Raw genomic sequence first — 22,082 nt, 5'->3', positions numbered from 1 at the left:
TGAGAAAACTCGAAAACTGGGCTAAATGCTCACAAATCAATTTTGCTTAAAATGGGGTGGCAGTCCAGAGTCCAAACAATGTTATAACAGAAAACTAGGGTAATAATCAGAAATAAATCTTTTTGTATGACTGCACTACAACAATAGGTGACAAATATCATGCAAACTATGACCCCAACCCTAAAAATAACAATAGATGAGAATGGCAGCTCCTCTAAAAGGGTGACACTCAAGATCTAACCATGAAAAGGATGGTAGAACAACAAATAATTCTGAGAATTCAACGACGAAACCCTCCATACTTGCAAACACTTGCAAACATGAAATTTTCTTGCAGATCCAACCTCTTCAAATCTGAAAATGATCAAAATCATATCACATGCAACTCACAAATGGAGTTGCCCCAAAGAAGATTAGATTTTTTGTCTTCAAATCTATTAATAGAAATCCAAGAGGGGTTTTGTCCTCCAAGATCTCCAAAATATCAATAATATTAATATTTAAATTTTAAAAACACTTTTTACTTTATATTTGTTCTTATTATGTTGCTACTTGTATTGGAAATTACTGGGCCCAACTTATAATAATATTTTTACTCATTTCCCTTACTTTATTCTTTAACCTATAGGAAATGGAATAAGCTAGAGACCACCTCTATTTTTGAAAAAATGACATGACTATGTAGGTATTTTCAAGGTACCTTCTATGTAAAATAAGGCAAGTTTCTAAGAACCAATTGATGAGCAATTAGTTTACTCCCACTGTTTCTTTAGTGTCTTAATGAATTGCTGTCGAGTGCAGGGATCAAAGTATACATGCGGGTATACCATCAGTAAAACTTAACTATCAAATGCACAACACCTTGTCAAACACCAAAGTCACTTAACTTTACATAGAGGTATTCAATTGTAACTGGTTTCTTTCAAAATGGGAAAAAACGATAATGGTGAATTTTTATTATTTGACTTGCAAGTGGTTCCACAAAGATTGTAAAAGAGAGAATGACAAAAGGAAAATATAAAAATGGCAGGCATCCAACAGAACACTTGCCAATGATAAATGCTTCAAACCAAAAACAAAGTAAACTACTACTATACTCCATTTTGAAATTTATGTCCAAAAATACTCATAAACCTTAACAATATATGTTCTTACCACGCAAAAGCAGGAATAGTCTCCAAAAAAAAAACATGGAAACTATGCACTATGCATACCTTCATTCGTTCATCCTCAATAAAACCAAAAAATTCTTTTGCTAAATTTGCAACAATAGGATCCAGTTCCACAGCCTGAACGACAGAAATTAGAATTTTCAATTATAATCTTGATTCAAAATTATCTAATTTCAAACTCCAGTTTCCATATAAAATTACATGGATAGATGTTACAACCTCAATCTGAAGGAATGGCATACGCTTATGTAAAAACATTGGAAGCAGACCAGCACCAAGCCCAATCACAACAGTCCTGATCTAAAAAAACATAAACAGAGGCAATAATCAGTTATAGATTCGAAAGACTATATGCAGACTTTATAATGCAGGCACAGGCTTTTACTAAAGCAAAACATTAATTTCAACATGTAACCTGTAAAGTATATTTTATACTTTAACATCTTCCATATAATTGACAAAAAAAAATTGCCCAAGCAATTCCATATACATGGTTCAGCATGCACATTTACATCTTGCCTCTAAATGACAACATAAATATTTCATATTCCAAGGCTCTCTATATGCCCTGCCTACTCAATTCCCCCAGAATACATGTCATTTATGCATTTCAGAACGTCTAAAATTCAGGAGACCCTCTCTATGCCCCACTCATTCAGGTCTCCCAAATTATGTGTTTTATGAATTTCAGAAAATCTAAAATTCAAGAGAGTTCCAATAACCAAAGACAGAATAAAAATGCATCTAATTACAATGAGTAAGAAAGGTCAAAGGCCAGTATTTCACTTGTTACCAGCATTTTTGACAGAATCCAATTCTCCAATTTGGACAGAATCAACCCAAATCCAGTGATCATAGCACCATGATACAAACTAGCCAAGTAATAGTGATCCACATGGAGGTTTGCTTTTGGCTCTGCCCAAGCAAGTAAAAGAGGACATTAGCCACCAACAAATGCAACTGAACTTGGCTGGAACCAACAAATGCTCATACTCACGTAAATAATCCTTCAATCCTCATTTCCCATGCATAGAAGGTATCAATAAATAAAGAAAATGGACTTCAGGAATAACATTGAATGGTCAAGGCTACATCCCTAGAGAAATTAATAATTCTAGATAATTAATCTAATTTAAATCATTCCACATTTTCTTTGCACCAGAATAATTGACAGTTCATAAATGTATTCATCGAATGTATGAGATGACAAAAAAAAGATTTCCAGCATAAGTAAGACTATGTATAGTTATTACTTATTAGTGACGTAAAGCATGAAGTATTGACACCAGATGAGAAGTAATAAGATTATTATCCTTAGCAATTTTAAAAAAATTAAACCATTGAAATTTGAATTAATTCAAATGATCAAATACAGGTTTCAACAACTGATAGATTATGCATTACAGTCAAACAACTTTTCCATCAGGCAAAAATAAACACTTAGGCTTAATACAGAATCTCAGAATCTTCTTTCATCGTCTTTTCTGGTAGTCGGCATTTTTGGGAACTTATAGATTATCCTAACTTATTTATGCATATATATTTGAAGAAAATTATTATGAGATTCGTATCACAGTCTTCTGCCATTTGATATTGTTTCCCTTGGATTGTTTCAGCCTTCTTATTTCAGGTCACTTAATAATTTGAATCAATTTTCCAATTCCTGAATCAAACCTCTTTTTAACTCTGCAAAGGCCAAACTTCTTCATTTTTAGCATCTTGTATTTTACCCTTGGAATTCTTTCCTTACTGAGATATACCATCACTACTTCTCCAACCAAATACTCCTTATGCTTCCTGTTTTCACCAGATTTCTCCTTATATCAATCATTCATTTTCTCCAAATGACTTCTTACTTTCACATGCACTTCCTGCATGTGTTCTGCAAATTAGTCTACCTCCACACTTCTCTTATCTTCCTTACTTGTATCCCTCAATTCAGGGACATTTCTTGGGCTGCTGCTATATGTGATTGCAAAAGGTGTCTTTCCAGTACTCCTATTAAGTGAAGTATTGTATGCAAACTCTGCCTACATTAGTACCATGTCCCGATTTCCTATCTTCCCTCTAACCAAACATCTCAACAAATTACAAGAACTCCTATTCAATAATTTTGTTTTCAATCAATTTGTGGGTGGTATATTGACCTGAATTTCAAGTCTATATTTATCTTTCTCCACAATCTCTTCCAAGATATCCAAGAAATTGTCTATCTAAAATAATACTACTTGGCAAGCCATGCAACCTTACAACTTTTTTGAAAAGTAAATCAGCTATATATACCACATCATTGTTCTTACATGGAACAAAATACGCCATCTTGAACTAGCAATGGCTGGTACCTGTATTTTGGCTACTTTCCTTTGTCATTTGGTACTTCCTAGACCGCTAGACGAATTTCCTCACATCCTTATATATCTACAGCCAAAAATAGTTCTCACTTGCCACTGCAATTGTCGTCTATCCCAAAACATCATGCTAAACTACTGCTATGTTTGTCACTGTCAATTTTTCTCTCATCATGCTTCTAGGAATACATAGCTAAATACCCTTGAACATCTCATTCTAGAACAATTAGTAGAGCCACCCAATTCTGCCAACACTTATTGATTCCTTACATGCTTTCCATGCCTCCACAAAGTCAGGATCAATCTCATACGATTGCTTCAATTTCTCAAATCCAACCACCTCTTTCTCACTTTTGTTAGTGAGGTATGTCTCCTATTGAATGAATCTACAAACTTAGTGGATTTTTAGCTCCTATGCTTAAACACAAAAGTAAAAATTTGCATGAATTCTATCCATCTGACATGCCTTTGGCTCAGCTTACCTTGGCTATTCAATTATTGAAATGTCTAATGATTGGTGTACAGCAAAAACTACTTTACAATAGATAATGTCTCCACCTCTTTGATGCTTGAGTTATGGCAAAAAATTCCAGTGTCAGACTCAAAATCTTTTCTTTGCATCATTCAAATTTTCACAGAAATAATACATCTGAACCCTGGAATTCTACTGGGAACCCGAAATATATATAAACCTACTCAATGTTGTTGTATGGCTCAATCGCCAGTCCCAAATAGAGCTATGACCCACCAAGGAACACTCATGAAAGACAGAGAGATGTACGGTTGGGGCATTTGAGCTCTCCAAAAACCCTTGAACTTCAAACATCTCCTTATAACTTCGAATGTCTTGCTACTAATTCGGACACCTAGTTTCAACCTATACGGCACCCTGCTAGAGCATAAAATGGTATGGCCTGAATAAAAATAAATGTCTTTGCTGAGTTAAACTACTACGGCCAAACCTTGGCTGGTATGACCAGCAAAAATGGACATAAACATCTCTTCAACTTGTAATGTGCCCTTTTGGGGTTTACCATAATCTAGACCTGCGACGACAATTCCAACTTAAGGTGAGAATTATAATACATTTATAAATATTATTTTATCAATTCTGAAGACATTTCACTACAATATTTAACTTACAATTCTAAAACTAGTTTGGAAGATAGAACTTATCTTGATAGCTTCCTATGATTTGTATGCTTGAAATATATGCCTCAATGTTATATATTGCTGCTGCTTGACTGAGCTTTCAGATTAGAGTAATAGATTCTTCACAACTATAGTTCTCCCTTTCAACTTGATCTTCAAATGCTATGAAATGACTAAAGTCTGCCACACAATTCTCTTCAAAATGCAGTTCTTTGTATCGCTTTTGAAACTGCTATAGATCTGGTCACAAGTCTGATGCAAAGAGATCACAATCTCTTCCTTATAATCTGCTCATCAAATTCATATACACTTCTGAATTAATCTTTTATATAACGCATTACTCTCTTGGTCTATGTATTCCAACTATCTTCTACACATACAACTCACTCTCCTAAATATATTCTTTTATTTCCATGCTCCTCCTACAACCTACTATTTTCAATATGTTCTTATATCTTTACCAAGGGAGGCAATACTCAAAGTCACCACTCTTCATTCTCCAAGGGAGGCATCTCTTTGTTAAGCGCTTTTCTTTAAGCATAAGCAAACCTCTCCAAATCACACCATTTGGTCATTAGTAAAATTGCACCCTTTGATCACTTACTAAGTCACACCCTTTTGATGTAATTGTCGTTTAAACAAATCACACATCTTGACATAGAACCACTGCAAACTGCACTCTTTCATTAATGCGATGTAATCTTTAATAACTAATATTTAGAGGTACGAATGAACACAAGAATGCAGATCCAGCTTAATGAAGCGAAGTGATCTACACTTGATCACTCAAATCAACTTGGTACAAATGAAGGTGAAATGGCTGATTTAACAAGGAGGGTTCTGTTCGTGCAAGGATGAGAAATACTCTTCACCAAATGACTTTAGTACAAACAAAGCCTCAAATGCCGCCACATCAAGTTTGACTTGGGAGAGGAGGAAAAACTAGAAACGAATTGCAAAATCTCGAACTACAATTGAAAGGGAAAAAGCCAAAATCAAGGTGCAATTGAAATAAGAAATCCTGAACTACAAACGAATTGCAAAATCCCGAACTACAATTGAAAGGGAAAAAGCCGAAATCAAGTTGCAATTTAAATAAGAAATCCCGAACTACAAACGAATTGCAAAATCTACAATTGAGAAGGAAATCACCAAAATTCAGATACAAACGAATTGCAAAACACCTAACTACAAATGAAGGGCAAATGCCGATCAAGTTTGCTAATGCTATGTGCTACAAGAAGTACAAAGGAGATAAAAATCACCACCAAGGCAAGGTTATTACAAACGAACATGAATTCACCGCTCAAGCTAATGCAAATACAAAACAAAGGAGATTTAACGACCCCCTTTTAGCATCAAAGGAACATTTTATTCATGAGATTCAAGTCGGCTATCATAAGTATAAAAGTACCCCTCAATTTGAAAACGTGAAAACATTTATTTCCATATGAATGCAAGTTAGCCTAGAAGAGGTTGAAGTGAAAAGGGGTGACTCTTGGGCATATAGCGCCTATATAAAGAGATGTTTTCAAGTTCATTTCAAACATCTCTCAAAGCAATCAAGCAATTTCAAATTGGATCTGCATTTCAAGGCCAGCGAATTGCACCTAATATTGCAATTTTACAATTAACTTTTGATCATTGCATTTGATCAAAATAAATACATTTGAAGGCCAATCAAGGCAGTATTCTGTGAAAATTCACATCAGTAGACCTGAAATGGCTTGAAAATCAGAGATGCAAGTCTAAAATCAGACTTTAAATAGTCATTTCCAAGAGCAGTGAGGGCTATTATATATATATTCTTTAGAAGTTTTCGAGTATTGCTCCTCATTTGTAATTATTCTTTAAGATGTTTTCCTTGTTCTTGCAGGTTTGATACAACATAAAGGAATCAAGGTTTTAAAAGCATGAAAGAAGACTCAAAGCATTGCAAAGATGAAGGACTTAGGTTCAACAACAAGACAACATCAAGGCAAGGTTCACACTACAAGGAGGTGATGAGAAATTAAGGATTCCACAACATGAAGTCAAGAAAGACACCAAGGAATGACGAGATTAAGATCATGAATAAGGGAAGATCAACCATCATCATCACATTGAGCAAACTGAATAATGTTGAGTATCAAGATATATTGTTCAAACACTTTGTCTTGATCTATCAAGTCTACAAGTGCAAACTGAGGAGGCGTTCTTGTCATCATTCCACCAATCAAGAGGTTCCACATCAACATGTCCAGATGCAATGCACCTGACTCATCTTATGAAGACACAAACTTTGATCTACCTACCCTCATATTTCATTGGTTCACATTCAATATTGAGCCTAAGTGTAATTTTCTCATTGATCAGAAGGAGTTGTTTTAACAAACCCTAAGGGTTTCCATCTTGTAATCTTGGCCATTGATTTGTGAATCAATCTGAGCCATTCATTGTAAAGAGCTATCTATATAAGACTCAAATATCTCATTTGTAAGGGTTAATAATAGCAAGACAACAGGGGTAGAGTAATAAATAATAGTTCATAGATAGCAACTAATAGTTAGCAATTAGAATAGAAGTTAGATTAGGAGAAGGCAAAGATTGTTGCTAAGACTTTGTTGTAAAGAGCATATGATTTCATTTAAGTTATGGTGAATTCTCTATGTTAATTCAACATGTTGCATGGTCTTTACTTCTCATTTAAGTTGTTTAGATGAATGAAAGAATTTTGTGCATGATCAATGGTGAAAGTGTTAGAACATAATGTTATTAGGGATCACATCCTTATAACATTTATATATAATGTTCTAATATAAGGTTAAAAACCTTATATATTATATGCTTTATAAGTATATCCCATTTGAAATAATTAGAATCTAATAATTATTAGATTATTAATTATTTATGAGTGGGGGTTATTGAAAAGGTGTGACTAGTGAAGCCACCCTTCCTCCTATATTTATGGAGGTTCTCTCTCATTTGAGAGTTGCATAAAAATTTGGAGCTTTATGGTGAGTTGTATCACTATGCACAAGAGGTATTATTGGCCATGTGGAAGTATATTTGTAAGTGTTTTAATTAAATGATGCTTTATGGGGTTTTTTTACCTGAAAGGGTTTTCCCCATGTATATTTTGTGTAATGTGTACATTTATGCATGTATGTTTCTCATTTCATTTACTTTATGATTTTGTTTATAATGATTAGTATCCTAAGATCCTAATTTCTAACAAAAAGTCATATATCCATACCACTAGCAATTTGTTGATTGCAAGTTTGCCTTGTGTGGTCAACTAGAATCCTTAAATGAGCTTAACGTCAATTGCTATTCACACTTTGATATGCATTGCCTTAATGGTATCTTTGTTGTTCATGGTGATTTGAACATCATTTTGTTCTCCTTAGAAGATTGCACTAAGCTTTGTAGAGTTGTTGCTTTGCATGTCAAAGCAAGTCTTAGTCAAGTTTCACCAAAGATTGTCCATCGTTCCTACATACTTAGGATTACATTAATTTCTTAAACCCTATCTCTTTTGCCATTTTATTTTCCAAGCAAGTAGTTAGAATCTAAGTTCCAATAACATCCAAACATTCAAGCATTCAAGTATTCACTGTAAGTCCCCTTGGATTACCAGCAATCACATCAACCAATTGAGCTATCTACACGTCATGACTTGGCTATAGAAACCTTGGAGTCATCTTGGTTGATCATTCAAATTAGCATCGAAGAAGATTTTGATCAAGAGAGGATAGAATACATTTGGTATTTTATTTTGTGTTTGATTGTACTAAAAAACACATCAACAGCAGTCTTAACCAACCGTCCAATACTATTTATATTGTTGTTGTATCGAGAACAGGGGGATTGCTGATGTACAGACACTTACACTTGATAATAAATGAATATCATTCTGCCATATTCTGTGTTGAACATCCTTTGCTATTTGTTCTGTTAGATCTCTATGTTTTGTTTATTTCCTGTAAATTAAAACTGTTCCATTCGGGAGTAAACAGAGGCTTTTAATATCAGATATGTCCAATCCCTGTGCTTTGTGAGAGCTATTTTAGGTGAAATTTTTCTGGAAGAATGGCATTCCAAAGAATCTCTGCAAGAGTTCCTTGACCAACACATCACTACAGGGTCAATGATCATTACACCTTCACTTTGCTTCTTCAACATTTGATTCCAAAAGCAGAGAATCAATATGAGGCACTTTCTGTCAGACATTCAATTGGGCTTCTCAAGGCATGGGTGCCTGAACTAGGGATGGATTTGAGTGTCTAACAGAAAACAGGGGAGGCTATGGTTAAGTTCTTAATAAATGTTGAGCCTCTGTAGTTAACTGTGCCCATCACACCAAGCCATAAAGTAATTTAGAGTGGCCAAGTTCTTCTGCTTGCCCTGTTTGCTGCAAAATGCAGTTGAGGACATCTGAAGAAGGAAGCAGCAGCTATTTGAAAGCCTAGGCAGAAGATTCCCTCACTAAGATGATGGTCCCCATTGACATACATGAGCTTGAGGACCTTAGGGAGGAGTACAAGCCACTGGCTGCTCAAGGTTACTGAAGGGGCCCTGAGGAATTTATAAGGTCCTTCAAGATGCTATCTTCCTCATCAGAGATTTTACACCTTCTAAAGTCTCATGTTGCAGGTCTTATCAGACAGCATTTTGTTAATCATGATGGAACCTTTCTTTTGTTGAGTGTACTCTGTTCTGATGAGGCCATAGGTTAATACATAGTAGCATTATACTTACACAGCAACAATATGGCAAAGTGATATGTCATGCCCCCACAATAACAATAAATACCTTGGTCTTTTTAAAGACTTCACAATTTTTCTGAGACATAGTATAGATCAGGTAGCAGGTTGTATGATTGAAAGGAGTACTAATCGGTCTAAACAGTCAGCAATAGAAGGAAACAGTTCTCTCCCATCAGTATACACAGCGCTCAATACACAATAAGCAAAGCACATGTATGTATGCATATGATTAGGAGATTGCAGCTTTATATAAATCCTACCATAACCTTTATTAACAACCCAGACATGAGTGATATCATTAAAGAATCAATTAAGATTAGATACTATTGGGAAGCGATTAAGTCTGAAATAATAATAATATCAAGGTAGCGATCAGACATGAGGTGTACCCCCTTGGCGATTTGTCAAACAGAAGCCCAGACCAGCAATCAGCCACTGTCTACCACTAACAAAGGAATGAAGGAATAACAAGATCGATAAGAGATTAGTAAAGGAAAGATCAAATCCAGAAGGTGCAATTGGTTAAGAGCAAAAAGGTTTGAAGACAAATAACAACCATTGCAAGCACTTGTCCCTTTGGAAGAGATGTGCCTCTTAAAGACATAATAAGGTATAAATAACAACAATCAGCTTCGAAGAATCATCATGGAGCATCAGGGGGGAGAAGGAATTATCACAATGGATCAAGAGGAAAAGCATTCCAATTTAAGGAAGCAAATAGACTTAAGATCGAACCTCCATAATTCCATCAGAGAAACACACAAAACACCATCAGATCGAACAGCAATAAAAGATCAGATCCATAAGATAAAAGCAGTGATCAAGGAGACAAATTCCAGTATCTCAGATAATTATTATTTAAACTAATACTCTGTGGTATAACTATTGCATTTCTATCCTTTGTTATTCATGATCTTTTATATATATATATATAGGACCTGTGGTGTAAGAGGTGGATCATAAGAGAGCTGCGTAAGTAGCCCATCCTAGAGTTGACCATAATGGCTCCTAGGACGAGAGGGCACTTCCAAAGAAGAGCCAAGGAACCCCCTTACAACCTCCGGCCAACTCTGCAAGATGGCATTTGTCATTAGGAAGATGAGACACTGATGGGGAAAGCAGGTACAAGCCACTAAGCAAACAAAGGGGCTCTGGCAGACATCCACTTTTTGGGCTTAGTGCAGAAATGGCTTCAAGTAGACTTAGCATGTCTCTTCCTCCAAAACCTAATATGCATGCATGTAATGTCCCCTATTTATAAAGTGCCTTAAAATACTTTAATTATGGTTTTCAGTTCTTGGAGTGATAAGATTGTTGTATAAGTATCTTCTCCTTCACTGGTGAAGAGTCATGTCTGCTTGTTCATAAAGTTATAACCCTCCTCTCAAAAGACATCTCTGTATCTTGTGTATCCCACCCTTTCATAACCACTGTGCCCTTGGTGAAATCGCACTTAATTGGTGATTGGTTTATATATCAATTTGGGCACACTAATCGATGGATAAACCAGTTAGACATTAGTTAACATATTAATAGGATATTAATATCTTTTATGCAAGATCGCTGCCCTTGTTGTCATCTCACGGGGGTCTCATGGAGAACATCCCTAAGTAAATCTGTTCCTCATAATTGACTTCAATCAGTTCATTCATTTCTTCCTGCTGTTGGTCCAAATAGGGGTTTCTTAGAGAAAATTGTGACATCTTGTGTCCAAGACAATTTTCTCCTAAGGGTCCGAGTATAGATATCTTGCAGTCTATATTAATAATAATACTAACTTTTGCATATGAACAGTATCAGGCTTCATATATTAAGCACATCCCCATTCATACCACCAAGAACAAGGATGTTACTGCCTGTAACTTAATAACAGTTCTGATCTGATCTGATCGATGGTGTTCTCCCTGGATGCCTTGATTTCTTTCCTTTATATCTCTAAATGTGAGGGAGGGATCACACCTCTTCATCATGTATGCCCTTTGGCAAGAGACACACCCTTTCACCAGTAGCACCCTTAGAAAGAGTGCAACTCTTCATTATCACTGCCCTTTGAAAGGGATCCAACCTTCACAATCAGGTCTGCACTTCTTATTAAATCATATTTGGGAGAGTCACAACTTATCATTTCATGCCTTTTGACCATTTGTTAACTTAACTAAATTTTAATTATATATAATTATATTCTTTTATATTTTCATTTTAATTTTAATTTTATTGTTTTGAATTTTAATTTTCTTATTTATATTTAGTTTTACCATTAAATTCTATTTCAAAGTGGGGACATTACAATGTATAATAACATTATTGATAGTATGTGAATGCAATGTGATCATGTCTAGCCCTAATGATTTTATATATATATATATATGTTTCCTATGTTATAATTGCAGGATTCAAATCCAAGAATCATGTTGTTTAAAGAGATATTCTACTTGGCAAGAAGTAACCCTAACCCTAATTTGTTGCAATAGTGGTTCTAGGGCAAATTCTAGGACAAATTAGGCAGAAGACATTACACTACAGTATAAATGGAATTCAACTACATGGGTTTAAGACAGGAAAAAGATGGGAAACAAATGGCATATTAATAACTGCTTAATCGTCAACCACTAACATTTTGAAAAATCCAACAAAAACATTGGTTTCTTCAACTTTGACTGGTTATTTGGCAGTTTGAGCCGGTTTTGACTGACACTAACCAGTTTTTAGACCAAACTGGGCTTGCCAATTCTGGCCAGCACAAGAAACTTGCCCGGTGCCAGGTACCCACAGCTAACCATGGGCTTTTATAAGTTTCAGCTTCTATAGATTAATGTGACAGAAGTATGTGAAGTGGTAATCTTAGTTTTAATCAGTACAGTTTTGTTTGAACAGATTGTATGGCTGCTTTTAGATATTCTGAGGAGGTGCTACTTTCTTCATCCTGTTCTACTTTTTGGTTGCCATTAATGGTGTCTTGATGTCAGTTGTGGTTCAATGTAACTACAGATTTATGATCTTTCAAGAAAAGGAACTCCCCTGAACCCCAACTATTTTACCAATTAAAAACATTATGGAAATCTCCTAAAACTATCCATCACAAAATGATCAATAAACAAACCATACATAGGCTTACCTTGCATTGCAGAAACGCCTGAATCTCCAATTCTCCGATTTTTTTTCTTCTTAGATTTCAAATGATGTTTATAATCAATTGCCTTTTTCATCTTCTCATCTTTCCTAAGACTCTCTGACTTTTTCAATAATGCTTCTGACTGAATCAAACCAGGACATCTTTCAAAAACGAGACGACGAAAAATTTCATTCTTTGTGGATAAGCTGAGATTGTCAGATTCACTGTTCTCAGTACATACATCTTCAACAATAATTCTTCCTGTGAGCGGAGAAACAACCTACAAAAGAAAGTTTAGTGAAAAAAGGTCAGCAATTCAAGGAAAAGGATTTTTGAACAGTAGCTTTCAGTTTTTCCAGTATCTACTTTTATTACCTTGAAATCGTTACAATGCTGTATCCTTGCATAAGTTGGCAAATCAGTAAACATCCATTGAAACAAAGAAATTACCATTGGTGTGGGCTACAGTGTAGTGAATCAGTGATATTGTTAATAATTAAAAAGTTTTCATATATCACTATAGCAGTGTATTTCATAAATAATAGATTCCAGAAATTCTATCTCTGCATAAGGATTAATTACCTTTCATATGCATGATTGTGTGCCTTGCCACCAATATTACACATGCAATCAAATCTGATCCTGACTTCATTTCTGATTTGTGAGATTATCTGGTTAAATTCATTGAGTTGAATTTAATTAGATCAAGGAAAGATCAAAACTTTCCATCACAGGATATTACACACGTAGAAAGACAGTAACAGCAAATGATGCAGCCAAACTATTGTTTACAAATGTATGGTTTCACTTTGTAAATGATGTTCAATTTACATTCAATATGCAAGTTATATTCTACTTTAATATTTTGTTTTATCTATTACTGACTTATTATATAAATCTGATTGTCTTCTTTTATGTGGCAGGAGAGGAGGAGCATTTATAAATTTCAATGTCCATTCTCACACATTTCATTTGGCATATATAGTGGGCTGGGTACGGTCAAGCGATGCCTTGACCGGCCATGTCTTTTGGACATGGCCGATCAAGACATCACTTGATCGTGCCCCCTCACAATAATGGTGCATGGCATTTTATTTACCAACAGGTGCGTATTCAAACACCCGATAATTATCGGTGGTGCATGGTTATATTAACATTATCTTTAACACACGATATAATCGGTGTATGCAAAACGGTGTTATATTAACACTATCCTTAACACCCGATATAATCGGTGTGAGTTTAATATATCACCCGATATTTAATCGGTGCAAACATAGACTAATCTCAATATTAATCGATAGTCTAACCGATAATCATTAAGTCTTATTTGCAAGAGTTAACTCGATTTGTCAATCGGTGAATACGAATAGATTATCAAATTTGGATACTATGATAATGAATAGTTAATATAAAAGGAATGTTTATCAATTGAATGCTTGAGTTTATTCTTTTTAATAATCGATATGATAAATGATTGAATGAGAGACTTCATTTATCTCTCATTCAATCATTTATCTTACCGAAGCTATCTATACATTAACACACTTTGGTTTCTTTCCAACTGAGATTCCACATATCATGATAAATTTTGGTGACTCCTTGGGAGAAAATGGATACCAAGTTGAAGAGTAGCTTAGCTTTCCATCTCCAAATCAATGGACAAACTAAAGTAGTTATTTCACAGATATAATCTTAAGCATCGGAAGACATGGACGAACACATAGAATATATTCAGCATTTAAAAAACAGGGCAATGAATTCATCTAAAAATATTTCACCATTTAAAACCTGTTATGGATCTTTGACCCCCTAACCCATTAGATGTGTGTGTGGGTTGATCACATGAGAAAGGTAAGCAAGTTGACTCAGAGATGGACAAAGCTGGAAAGTTCATTGAACATATCAAGCAAGCGTGGCTCCAGGTACAAGAAAAACCTACCCAAGAGAACTATAAGAAGTGACATGAACAACATTTGACCAAACACAAATTCAAGGTGGGTAATCTAATTTGATTATATTTCTGAGCAAGGACAAAACTCAGGTGCACTGAGAAAGATAAAGCCATTGAAGTGTGGACCTTTTTCAATTCTTAAATGAGTCAGTAAAAATTCCTCCTAACCACCTGTTGATGTGTTTTTTGTACACATGCAAACACAGAATAAAATACCTAAAGGTACCTTATCCTCTCTTGAACTAAGTTCCCGACTGCTGAAGATCTCGCTGAAGGATCAATCGAGGCAACTCCAAGGTTCTTGTATATAGGTTCTCTACATGTGGATAAGCTCTTTGCGGTACGATGTGATTTTGCTGGAATCACAAGGGGACTTACATTCGACGACCTAAACATCTGATTTGCTTTGGATATTACTGGAACGTGAGATTTTACTGGTCCTAGATTTTGAAAAAAAGGAAAAAGGAGAAGGTTGAAATCGGATCTATTTCTAATACTAAGAATGTAAGAGCAATGAATGACCTTTGATGAATTCTAACTAAGTCTTGCTTTGACATCCCAGGACCATCTCCAAAAGGTTAGTGCAATCTTCTGAGGAAAGCTTTATGATGTTTAGATCACCGCTACAAGCATGGACACCATCAGGCTGATGCATATCAATGAAGAAGTGACAATTGAAGTTAAGCTTAAGCTGAATGATTCCAGTTGACTACACAAGGCAAGTCTGCAATCAACAAACTGCTAGTAGTATGGATATACAAATTTCACCATCGATCATACACATTTCTTCCACTCATCTAATAACATGAAATCAAATTTGAGAAGTATAGAGACCATGCAAATTGTTGAATCGACCCATAGAATTCACCATTTCTTCAATGAAGTTTACAAGTCCTTTACAACAACATCTTGGCAACAATCTTTGCCTTCTCTTTCTATTCTACTCTAACTATTTCCTACTCTCTGACTATTCACTACTATCTATTCTCTATTAACCCACTATTAACCTTTATAAATGATGAGCCAAGGCTTTATATAGGGAGCCCTTTACAAACAGACAGCTCTGATTGATTTAGAACCAATGGCTAAGATTACAAGATAGAAACCCTAATTAGGGTTTGTTACAACAAACTTCCTCTAGCCAATGAGAAAATTACATTCCAAGAGTGAGGACCAATAGGAAACATGGGTAGGTACACCGAAGTTTGTGCCGCCTCCGATTAGATTAGATACATTGTATCTGGGCCTGTTGAGGTGGACCAATCCGATCGGAGGAATGATGACTGGGATGCCACCTTGCCTAATGCTTGTGACTTGGTTGATCCTCCTTTGTCTTTGATATGATGAATGATGTACTTCTTTTGCTTGACCAGGCTTCCTTATTGTGGTGAAATGAAGGTTCTGGAGGTAGCTGGCAATTCCTTGAACACATTGAGTCTTCCAACGCTTCAAAGCACCTTAAGTCTTCCCTTTTGCCTGTGGAACGTCCTTGATGATGATGGACTAGAAGAGGTCATCTTTGTCCTAGCTTGGTCTTCTTTCATCTGCAAAACAAACCAAAAGATGATTAAGGACACGTATGACATATTCATTTCAACATAGCATTTTCCACCTTGAATCATTAATGAGAAGACATCAAAATGGAATTTCGCTCAAGATTTTCCCCAAGGACAAGCCCTATAAGAATTTCGCCCTGGACCCTTTGGAAGGGTCAGGAGCGAAATTTGCATTCCTGGCCAATTTAGACCTCATTTCATCATAATCTCACAACTAGCCCTTTGCCTGGCTCAAACAAGGTGAAAAAATAGGAGTTTCAAAGGATTTCAGCCTAGACCCTCTGGAAGGGTCAGGAGCGATTTCCATGATTATGCCTCAATTGTCTCAATTCTTTTCTCCGAATTGCTCTTAAAGGTGAGCATATGCTAGCTTTAGCTCAACAAAGCCTAGAAATTCCATTTTTTAGCTTCCACCATGCGCAAATTAGGTGATGATGAGAATTTCGCTTTGGACCCTTTGGAAGGGTCAAGAGCAAAATTCACCTTTAAGGTCAAAATTCATCCTTCTTTCATTCACCGTCTCTTCTAAGGGAATCTCTAAGAGCCCAAACCACCTTGATCACTGACTTGGCTCAACACAATCTTGGAGGAAACATGAGATTTTGTGAATTTCACTCTAGACCCTTTGGAAGGGTCAGGAACGAAATTCAATTTCTAGGCTTAATTCTTCATCTCCTTCACTTCAATACGTCTTGCCGGGCAAAATAACATCATTCCAATTTCAACCACGCCTTAGGGATCAAAGTCCTGACTTGACACAAGGAGGAAATAGGTAGTTTGAAGAATTTCACTCTGGACCCTTTGGAAGGGTCAAGAGCGAAATTCATGTTTTGCTTGTTTATCCTCACTCAACTCCATTTCTTTCACTTTGCTCCTTCTAGACTTCCTAATTTGAATCCATTGCGAAATTCATACTTTGCTCAATTCCTTCAAATTCCTGGATCACTAGCAACTCAAAGTCATTCTTAGGGACATCTCCTTCTTGAATTTACCTTAGCCCACACATGATCTAGCACAAAGTCAAGAGAAAAGAGTGGTTTTGAGAAAATTCGCTCTGGACCCTTTGGAAGGGTCAGGAGCGAATTTCTCATTCTTGACTTGATTCTTCATCCTTTCAATCTCATTCTTCATTACAAGATAAAATTTCATCGTTTTTCACCCAAGGAACAAAGTTTTAAGCCCAAGCAAGGTTAAAAAATAGGTTTGTAAGGAATTTCGCTCTGGACCCTTTGGAAGGGTCAGGAGCGAAATTCACGTTCTAGGCTAAAATCCTTCACATTCTTCCATCCCATCACTTCAAAACAAGAATGTAGGTCCAAACAAGGAAGGAAATGAGGTTTATGGGAAATTTCGCTCTGGACCCTTTGGAAGGGTCAAGAGCGAAATTTCCATTCTTGGACAAAAACCTCACTTTTCAACACTTTCAATCATCCCCCAAGGCAAGAACATAATCCACCTTCCAACATGCCTTAGAGACCAACACTTAGCCAAAATTAGGAAGGAAATGAGGGTTATGAGGATTTTCGCTCTGGACCCTTTGGAAGGGTCAGGAGCGAAAATCTTGATTTATCCAATTCTCTCTCAAACTTGATCAATTTCAAGGTCCTTTCAAACTCTATTCATCATTTTAGGCAAGATAGAAGGTAAAATGGAAGATTTCGCTCTGGACCCTTTGGAAGGATCAGGAGCGAAATTTCCATTCTAGGTTGATTTTCACCATTTCATCTAATCCATCTTTAAACTTGATCAAATTTGCCTCTCCTTACCACCATCAAGTCCATTTGCCACTCACTTGGCTCAAAGCAAGGTCTTTCCAATGTCCTAGGCAAAATAGACGGTCAGATGACGATTTCGCTATGGTCAGATGAGGATTTCGCTTTGGACCCTTTGGAAGGGTCAAGAGCGAAATTCCTACTTTAGGGTAATTTCCATCATTTTGTAGTCTTAAACCTCCTCTCCAAGGTAAACATGCATCCAAGTCTCCTCAACTATGCCTCAAAAATCCAAAACTTGGCCATATGAAAGAGCAAAATAAAGGAAAAGGTGAATTTCGCTCTGGACCCTTTGGAAGGGTCAAGAGCGAAATTCATGCTTTACACAAAATCCACACTCTCCAACTCCTTCAATCACTCCCTAGGGCTAGAACATATCAAATTGCCCTTACCATGCCCAAGGAACAAGGTTTTCAGTGCAAACAAGGAGAAAAAGGTGACCTCTAAGAATTTCGCTCTGGACCCTTTGGAAGGGTCAGGAGCGAAATTCACCTTTTGAGCTAATTTTTCACTTATTTTCTCCTCTTCATACCTTGGACAAACTTCGTTAGGTTTCCTTCCATCATGATCACATGAATTTGTTCTTCAAGTTGACATCTAGCCCAAGAATTTGGTGAAAAATAGGGTTTTACATGAATTTCGCTCTGGACCCTTTGGAAGGGTCAGGAGCGAAATTCAACTTAGGGTATAATCCTGACTTCATCTTTCACATTCCTTCGCTTAAACAAGTGCTTTTGCCTCCACTCAAGTCTGGGAATGAGCTAGTTCATGACCTTGGGCAATATAGAGTTGTCCTATAGAGGAATTCGCTCTAGACCCTTTGGAAGGGTTAGGAGCGAAATTCCTATTCTAAGCTCAATTCTCCTTCAAACTTACTTGACTTTGCCTTGGACATGATCCTAGACACATTTCCTTCCATGTCTTTCGCCAATTTTCTCAACCACTCACTGACTTCCTCGAACTCAAACGAGACACAACCAGCAAAACTAAGCCTAAGGAAGACCTTGAAAGAAACCCTAACTTGGAGCATCCACCGACTCATCCTAGCTCAAGCAGAACCTGCTATCCAGCAATCCCCCTGACAGCACTCATCATGCAAAGGCTAACAGACAAAACCCTAAAAGACCAAGAAAGCAAACCCTAGAAAGCAAAAAGTAGGGGTCCCCATTTGCAATGGGACGATGTGTGAATACGTCACAACACCACCATACATGAAAGTGTTTTTGGTAGTTGATGTGGAAAATTTAAGATTGTTCAAGCCTTTGATGCAGAACAAGGAAAAAGAAATGGTAAAACCTCAAATTGGGTTCATTGAAGGAGCTTGAGTAGATACGGTACTACAAAATAAGGAAAGGCAATCACGCAATGGACTATAGGAAACTTGTTTTGTTGGACACAAAGGCCAACTTCTATCCAAAGGCAACTGATACCCCAAGGATGATAATGGGAAGAAATTTTGACATCTCTTAGGTCTCTAAGCTTGGGGAGAAGTGATCCAAAAATCAGATCTTAATTGTGATCAGAGGTCACCTTTTAATTCAATTCAGTCAAGGAATTCAATTCAAGCCTCTTTTTGTGTTACAGAGTCGTTTATGTTAGTTGGGCACATTAAGGAGGCATGTATACTGTTGTTGAAGACTCAAAGTGATGCTTGAAAAAAATGTTGTACACAATTTTGAAAAATGAAGTTTTTAGATCAAATTCACATCTTTGCCCCTTTTACCAACCAGTTTACCCTATCAAATGCTAGTTCAGCAAATGCCACTGTTAAAACATGCAACAATAAACAATTTAAACGTGGCAAGAAATTTGAAAACAAATAGTCAGTTCGTTTCAACTTCCAAAGGTCAGAGTTTGTCATTTTCATTACATAGGAAATTCAAGCATCTACTTAGGGAGTTTTATAATCCATTTTGGAAGTCAGCACTCCTGTTTACCTTCAGCAAAACAGAAACTATGTAGGTTCAACCATTATTGGAATAGGGCTTGCAGCAAAGCAGCTTGTGGATAGATGAAATCCTCGTCACTTGTTGAAGAGTTGTAAAGGTCATTTTTTACGCCGATATTCATTCATATTCATTCTAGATGAGTAGTTGTCATGGATTTTGCAGAGTATTTAGTACAAACACTATTTTGAGCATGAACTCTCTACTTGGCTCGAGATGACTTCTTAAAAACCTTGACTCAAAAACTCTCAAAGGAGATGGATATACAAAATTGCAGAGATAGGACAAAACCCTAAAAAGCAAAAAAAACAAGGGTTCCTCATCTGCGATGGGGTGATGTGTGAAATAGGTCACAACGGGTACATAGAATTTGGTGCCTCTCGACATTTCACTCATTGACATGATTAGTTCATAGACTTCTCACCTTACACCGATTCAGTCATTTTTGGAGGAGGTGAAGAGTATACTGTTGTCGGCAAGGGCAACGTCCAAATACAGCCTGGTGGGAGGAATCTCATATTCCTCAATGTATACTACATTCCTAGCATGGAACTAAACCTACTCTCAATGAGCTTGATTATGCCGCACTCTCCTCAGCTTGATGTGATATTCACTTCACACAAGTGTTCGATTGTTGATTGTGTGACTTGAACTACTGTGGTTGTTCGCATCAAGGATCATGGTCTTTATAGACTTGTGGATACAAGTGATTCTCTTGAGCATGCCTTTGCAACTCAATCATCTTCTATCAGCAATCTCTCGCACCAGCGGTATGCTCACCTGAACATTCATTACCTTGCTCATCTTGTTTGGGAGGATCTAGTTCTTGGCTTACCTGAGATCCAAACTCAAAATCAGCGAGTTTGTGGAGCTTGTCAAGCTGGGAAGCAGCACAGGACACCATTCAAGGATGGTAACTTGTTGTGACGTCTTCACACATCGCCCCATTGCAAATGGGGACCCCACTTTTCGCTTTGTAGAGTAGAAGTTTTGCCTAATTTCCTAGTGTTTGCCTTTGCCAATGAGAGGGTTTTTAAATTTTGAATACGATCACGTGTTTAAAATGTCAAAATGTTAGAGTGATCCTAAGTTTTGCCTAAGTCTAGGGGTTCCCTTAGGGTTTTGATTTATTCTTGCTAAGTGTTGCGTTAACATTTGAGCATTAGCGTGTTTTTGAACGTCCACGTCGGTGATTTTTGAGTACCAAGGTGTTTCAGGACCTTTAGGAGTTGTTTTTTCACTCCTGGGAAGTTATTCAAGTTGATTTTGCACTTTATCCCGATAGGTTTCCTTGTTTTCGCTCAATTTTTTGATGAATTTGCCTACGCCCAGATGAGTTTTATTGAGTTTTGAAGTTTCCTAATGGTTTTGAGTGGAAAAATCATCATATTCCGAATGAAAATCCATATTCTAAGGGTCAAAAGGTCAAAATTCCACACTAGAGGTGCTTTTCCCCTCATATTCCTGACTACCCATGATTTTCCCCCACTCAAAATCCAGACTAGACATGGATTTCCCTTGGAATCCAGACATTCCCCATTTTTCCACCATTCAGAATCCATACTAGGGTCGATTTTCCACATGGATGATTAAATTTTGTCCAAGTGTTGGGAATTTTCCTGACTACCTTCGAATTTTCCCTAGGGAGTGTGGATGAAGTTGTGGATGACTTAAGTGAGGATTCCTGATGACTATGGATTTTCCACCAGAGCTTTTCATGACGATTTTTTGTGGATTTTAGTACAGACAAGTGCAAATTGAAGATTTTTGAAACCGGATTGCTATCCAGACTAGGGTCGATTTACCCCAAAGACCATTTTAATGATTTTTAATAAGTTTTCATTGGGATTTTTAAAATACTTTAATAAATGAGCCTCATTTAATTGTTTTTGATCAAGTCTTAATGATTATTTAAAAATCAAAAAACAATTAATAAATGATTTCCAATAAACATTTAATGATTAGATACTTCTAGAAGCAAACCGATTTTCCCCAGGCAAGTTAAGTATCAAAGTTTTATCCCACATTGCTTGTGTGGTGAAGTTTCAAGGTGAAAATGTGTTTAAGTATGCCTGCCCAGCAATAAAATAACATTATAAGTTGCTGATGTGACAGTTAAGTGGATGATTGAAGGTAGATTGGAGGTCCCAGCTGGGCGATTTTTGCCCAAGTGTCAAGTTGACACCATTGTTGGAGTTGAAGTTGCAGATTTGAAGTATTTGTTTGCCCAATCAGACCTGGGCGCCATGTTTGGAGACCATTACAGCAAGCTTGGAGGACGATTTTCAAGTTTTGGGCGATTTTTATGAAGTGCTGCCATGG

General features: G+C 36.6%; 1 protein-coding gene across 2 annotated transcripts in view; it reads right to left on the bottom strand.

The window, feature by feature from the left end:
* LOC131047991 (uncharacterized) overlaps positions 1-22,082 on the bottom strand; it is a 196,653-nt gene that overhangs the window by 44,708 nt on the left and 129,863 nt on the right. For both annotated transcript variants that reach the window (XM_057981806.2, XM_057981805.2), the window contains exons 10-13: positions 12,536-12,812; positions 1,966-2,087; positions 1,392-1,472; positions 1,215-1,289 (exon numbers count right to left, since the gene is read on the bottom strand). In XM_057981806.2, coding sequence (XP_057837789.1) covers positions 1,215-1,289; positions 1,392-1,472; positions 1,966-2,087; positions 12,536-12,812 — 555 coding nt within the window. The remainder of the gene's footprint in view (positions 1-1,214; positions 1,290-1,391; positions 1,473-1,965; positions 2,088-12,535; positions 12,813-22,082) is intronic.

Source organism: Cryptomeria japonica, chromosome 10 (assembly GCF_030272615.1).
Source record: "Cryptomeria japonica chromosome 10, Sugi_1.0, whole genome shotgun sequence".
In the NCBI taxonomy this organism is placed as follows: Eukaryota; Viridiplantae; Streptophyta; class Pinopsida; order Cupressales; family Cupressaceae; genus Cryptomeria; species Cryptomeria japonica.
Note: the sequence above shows the minus strand (reverse complement) of the source record. Positions and strands in the feature narration are given on the sequence as shown.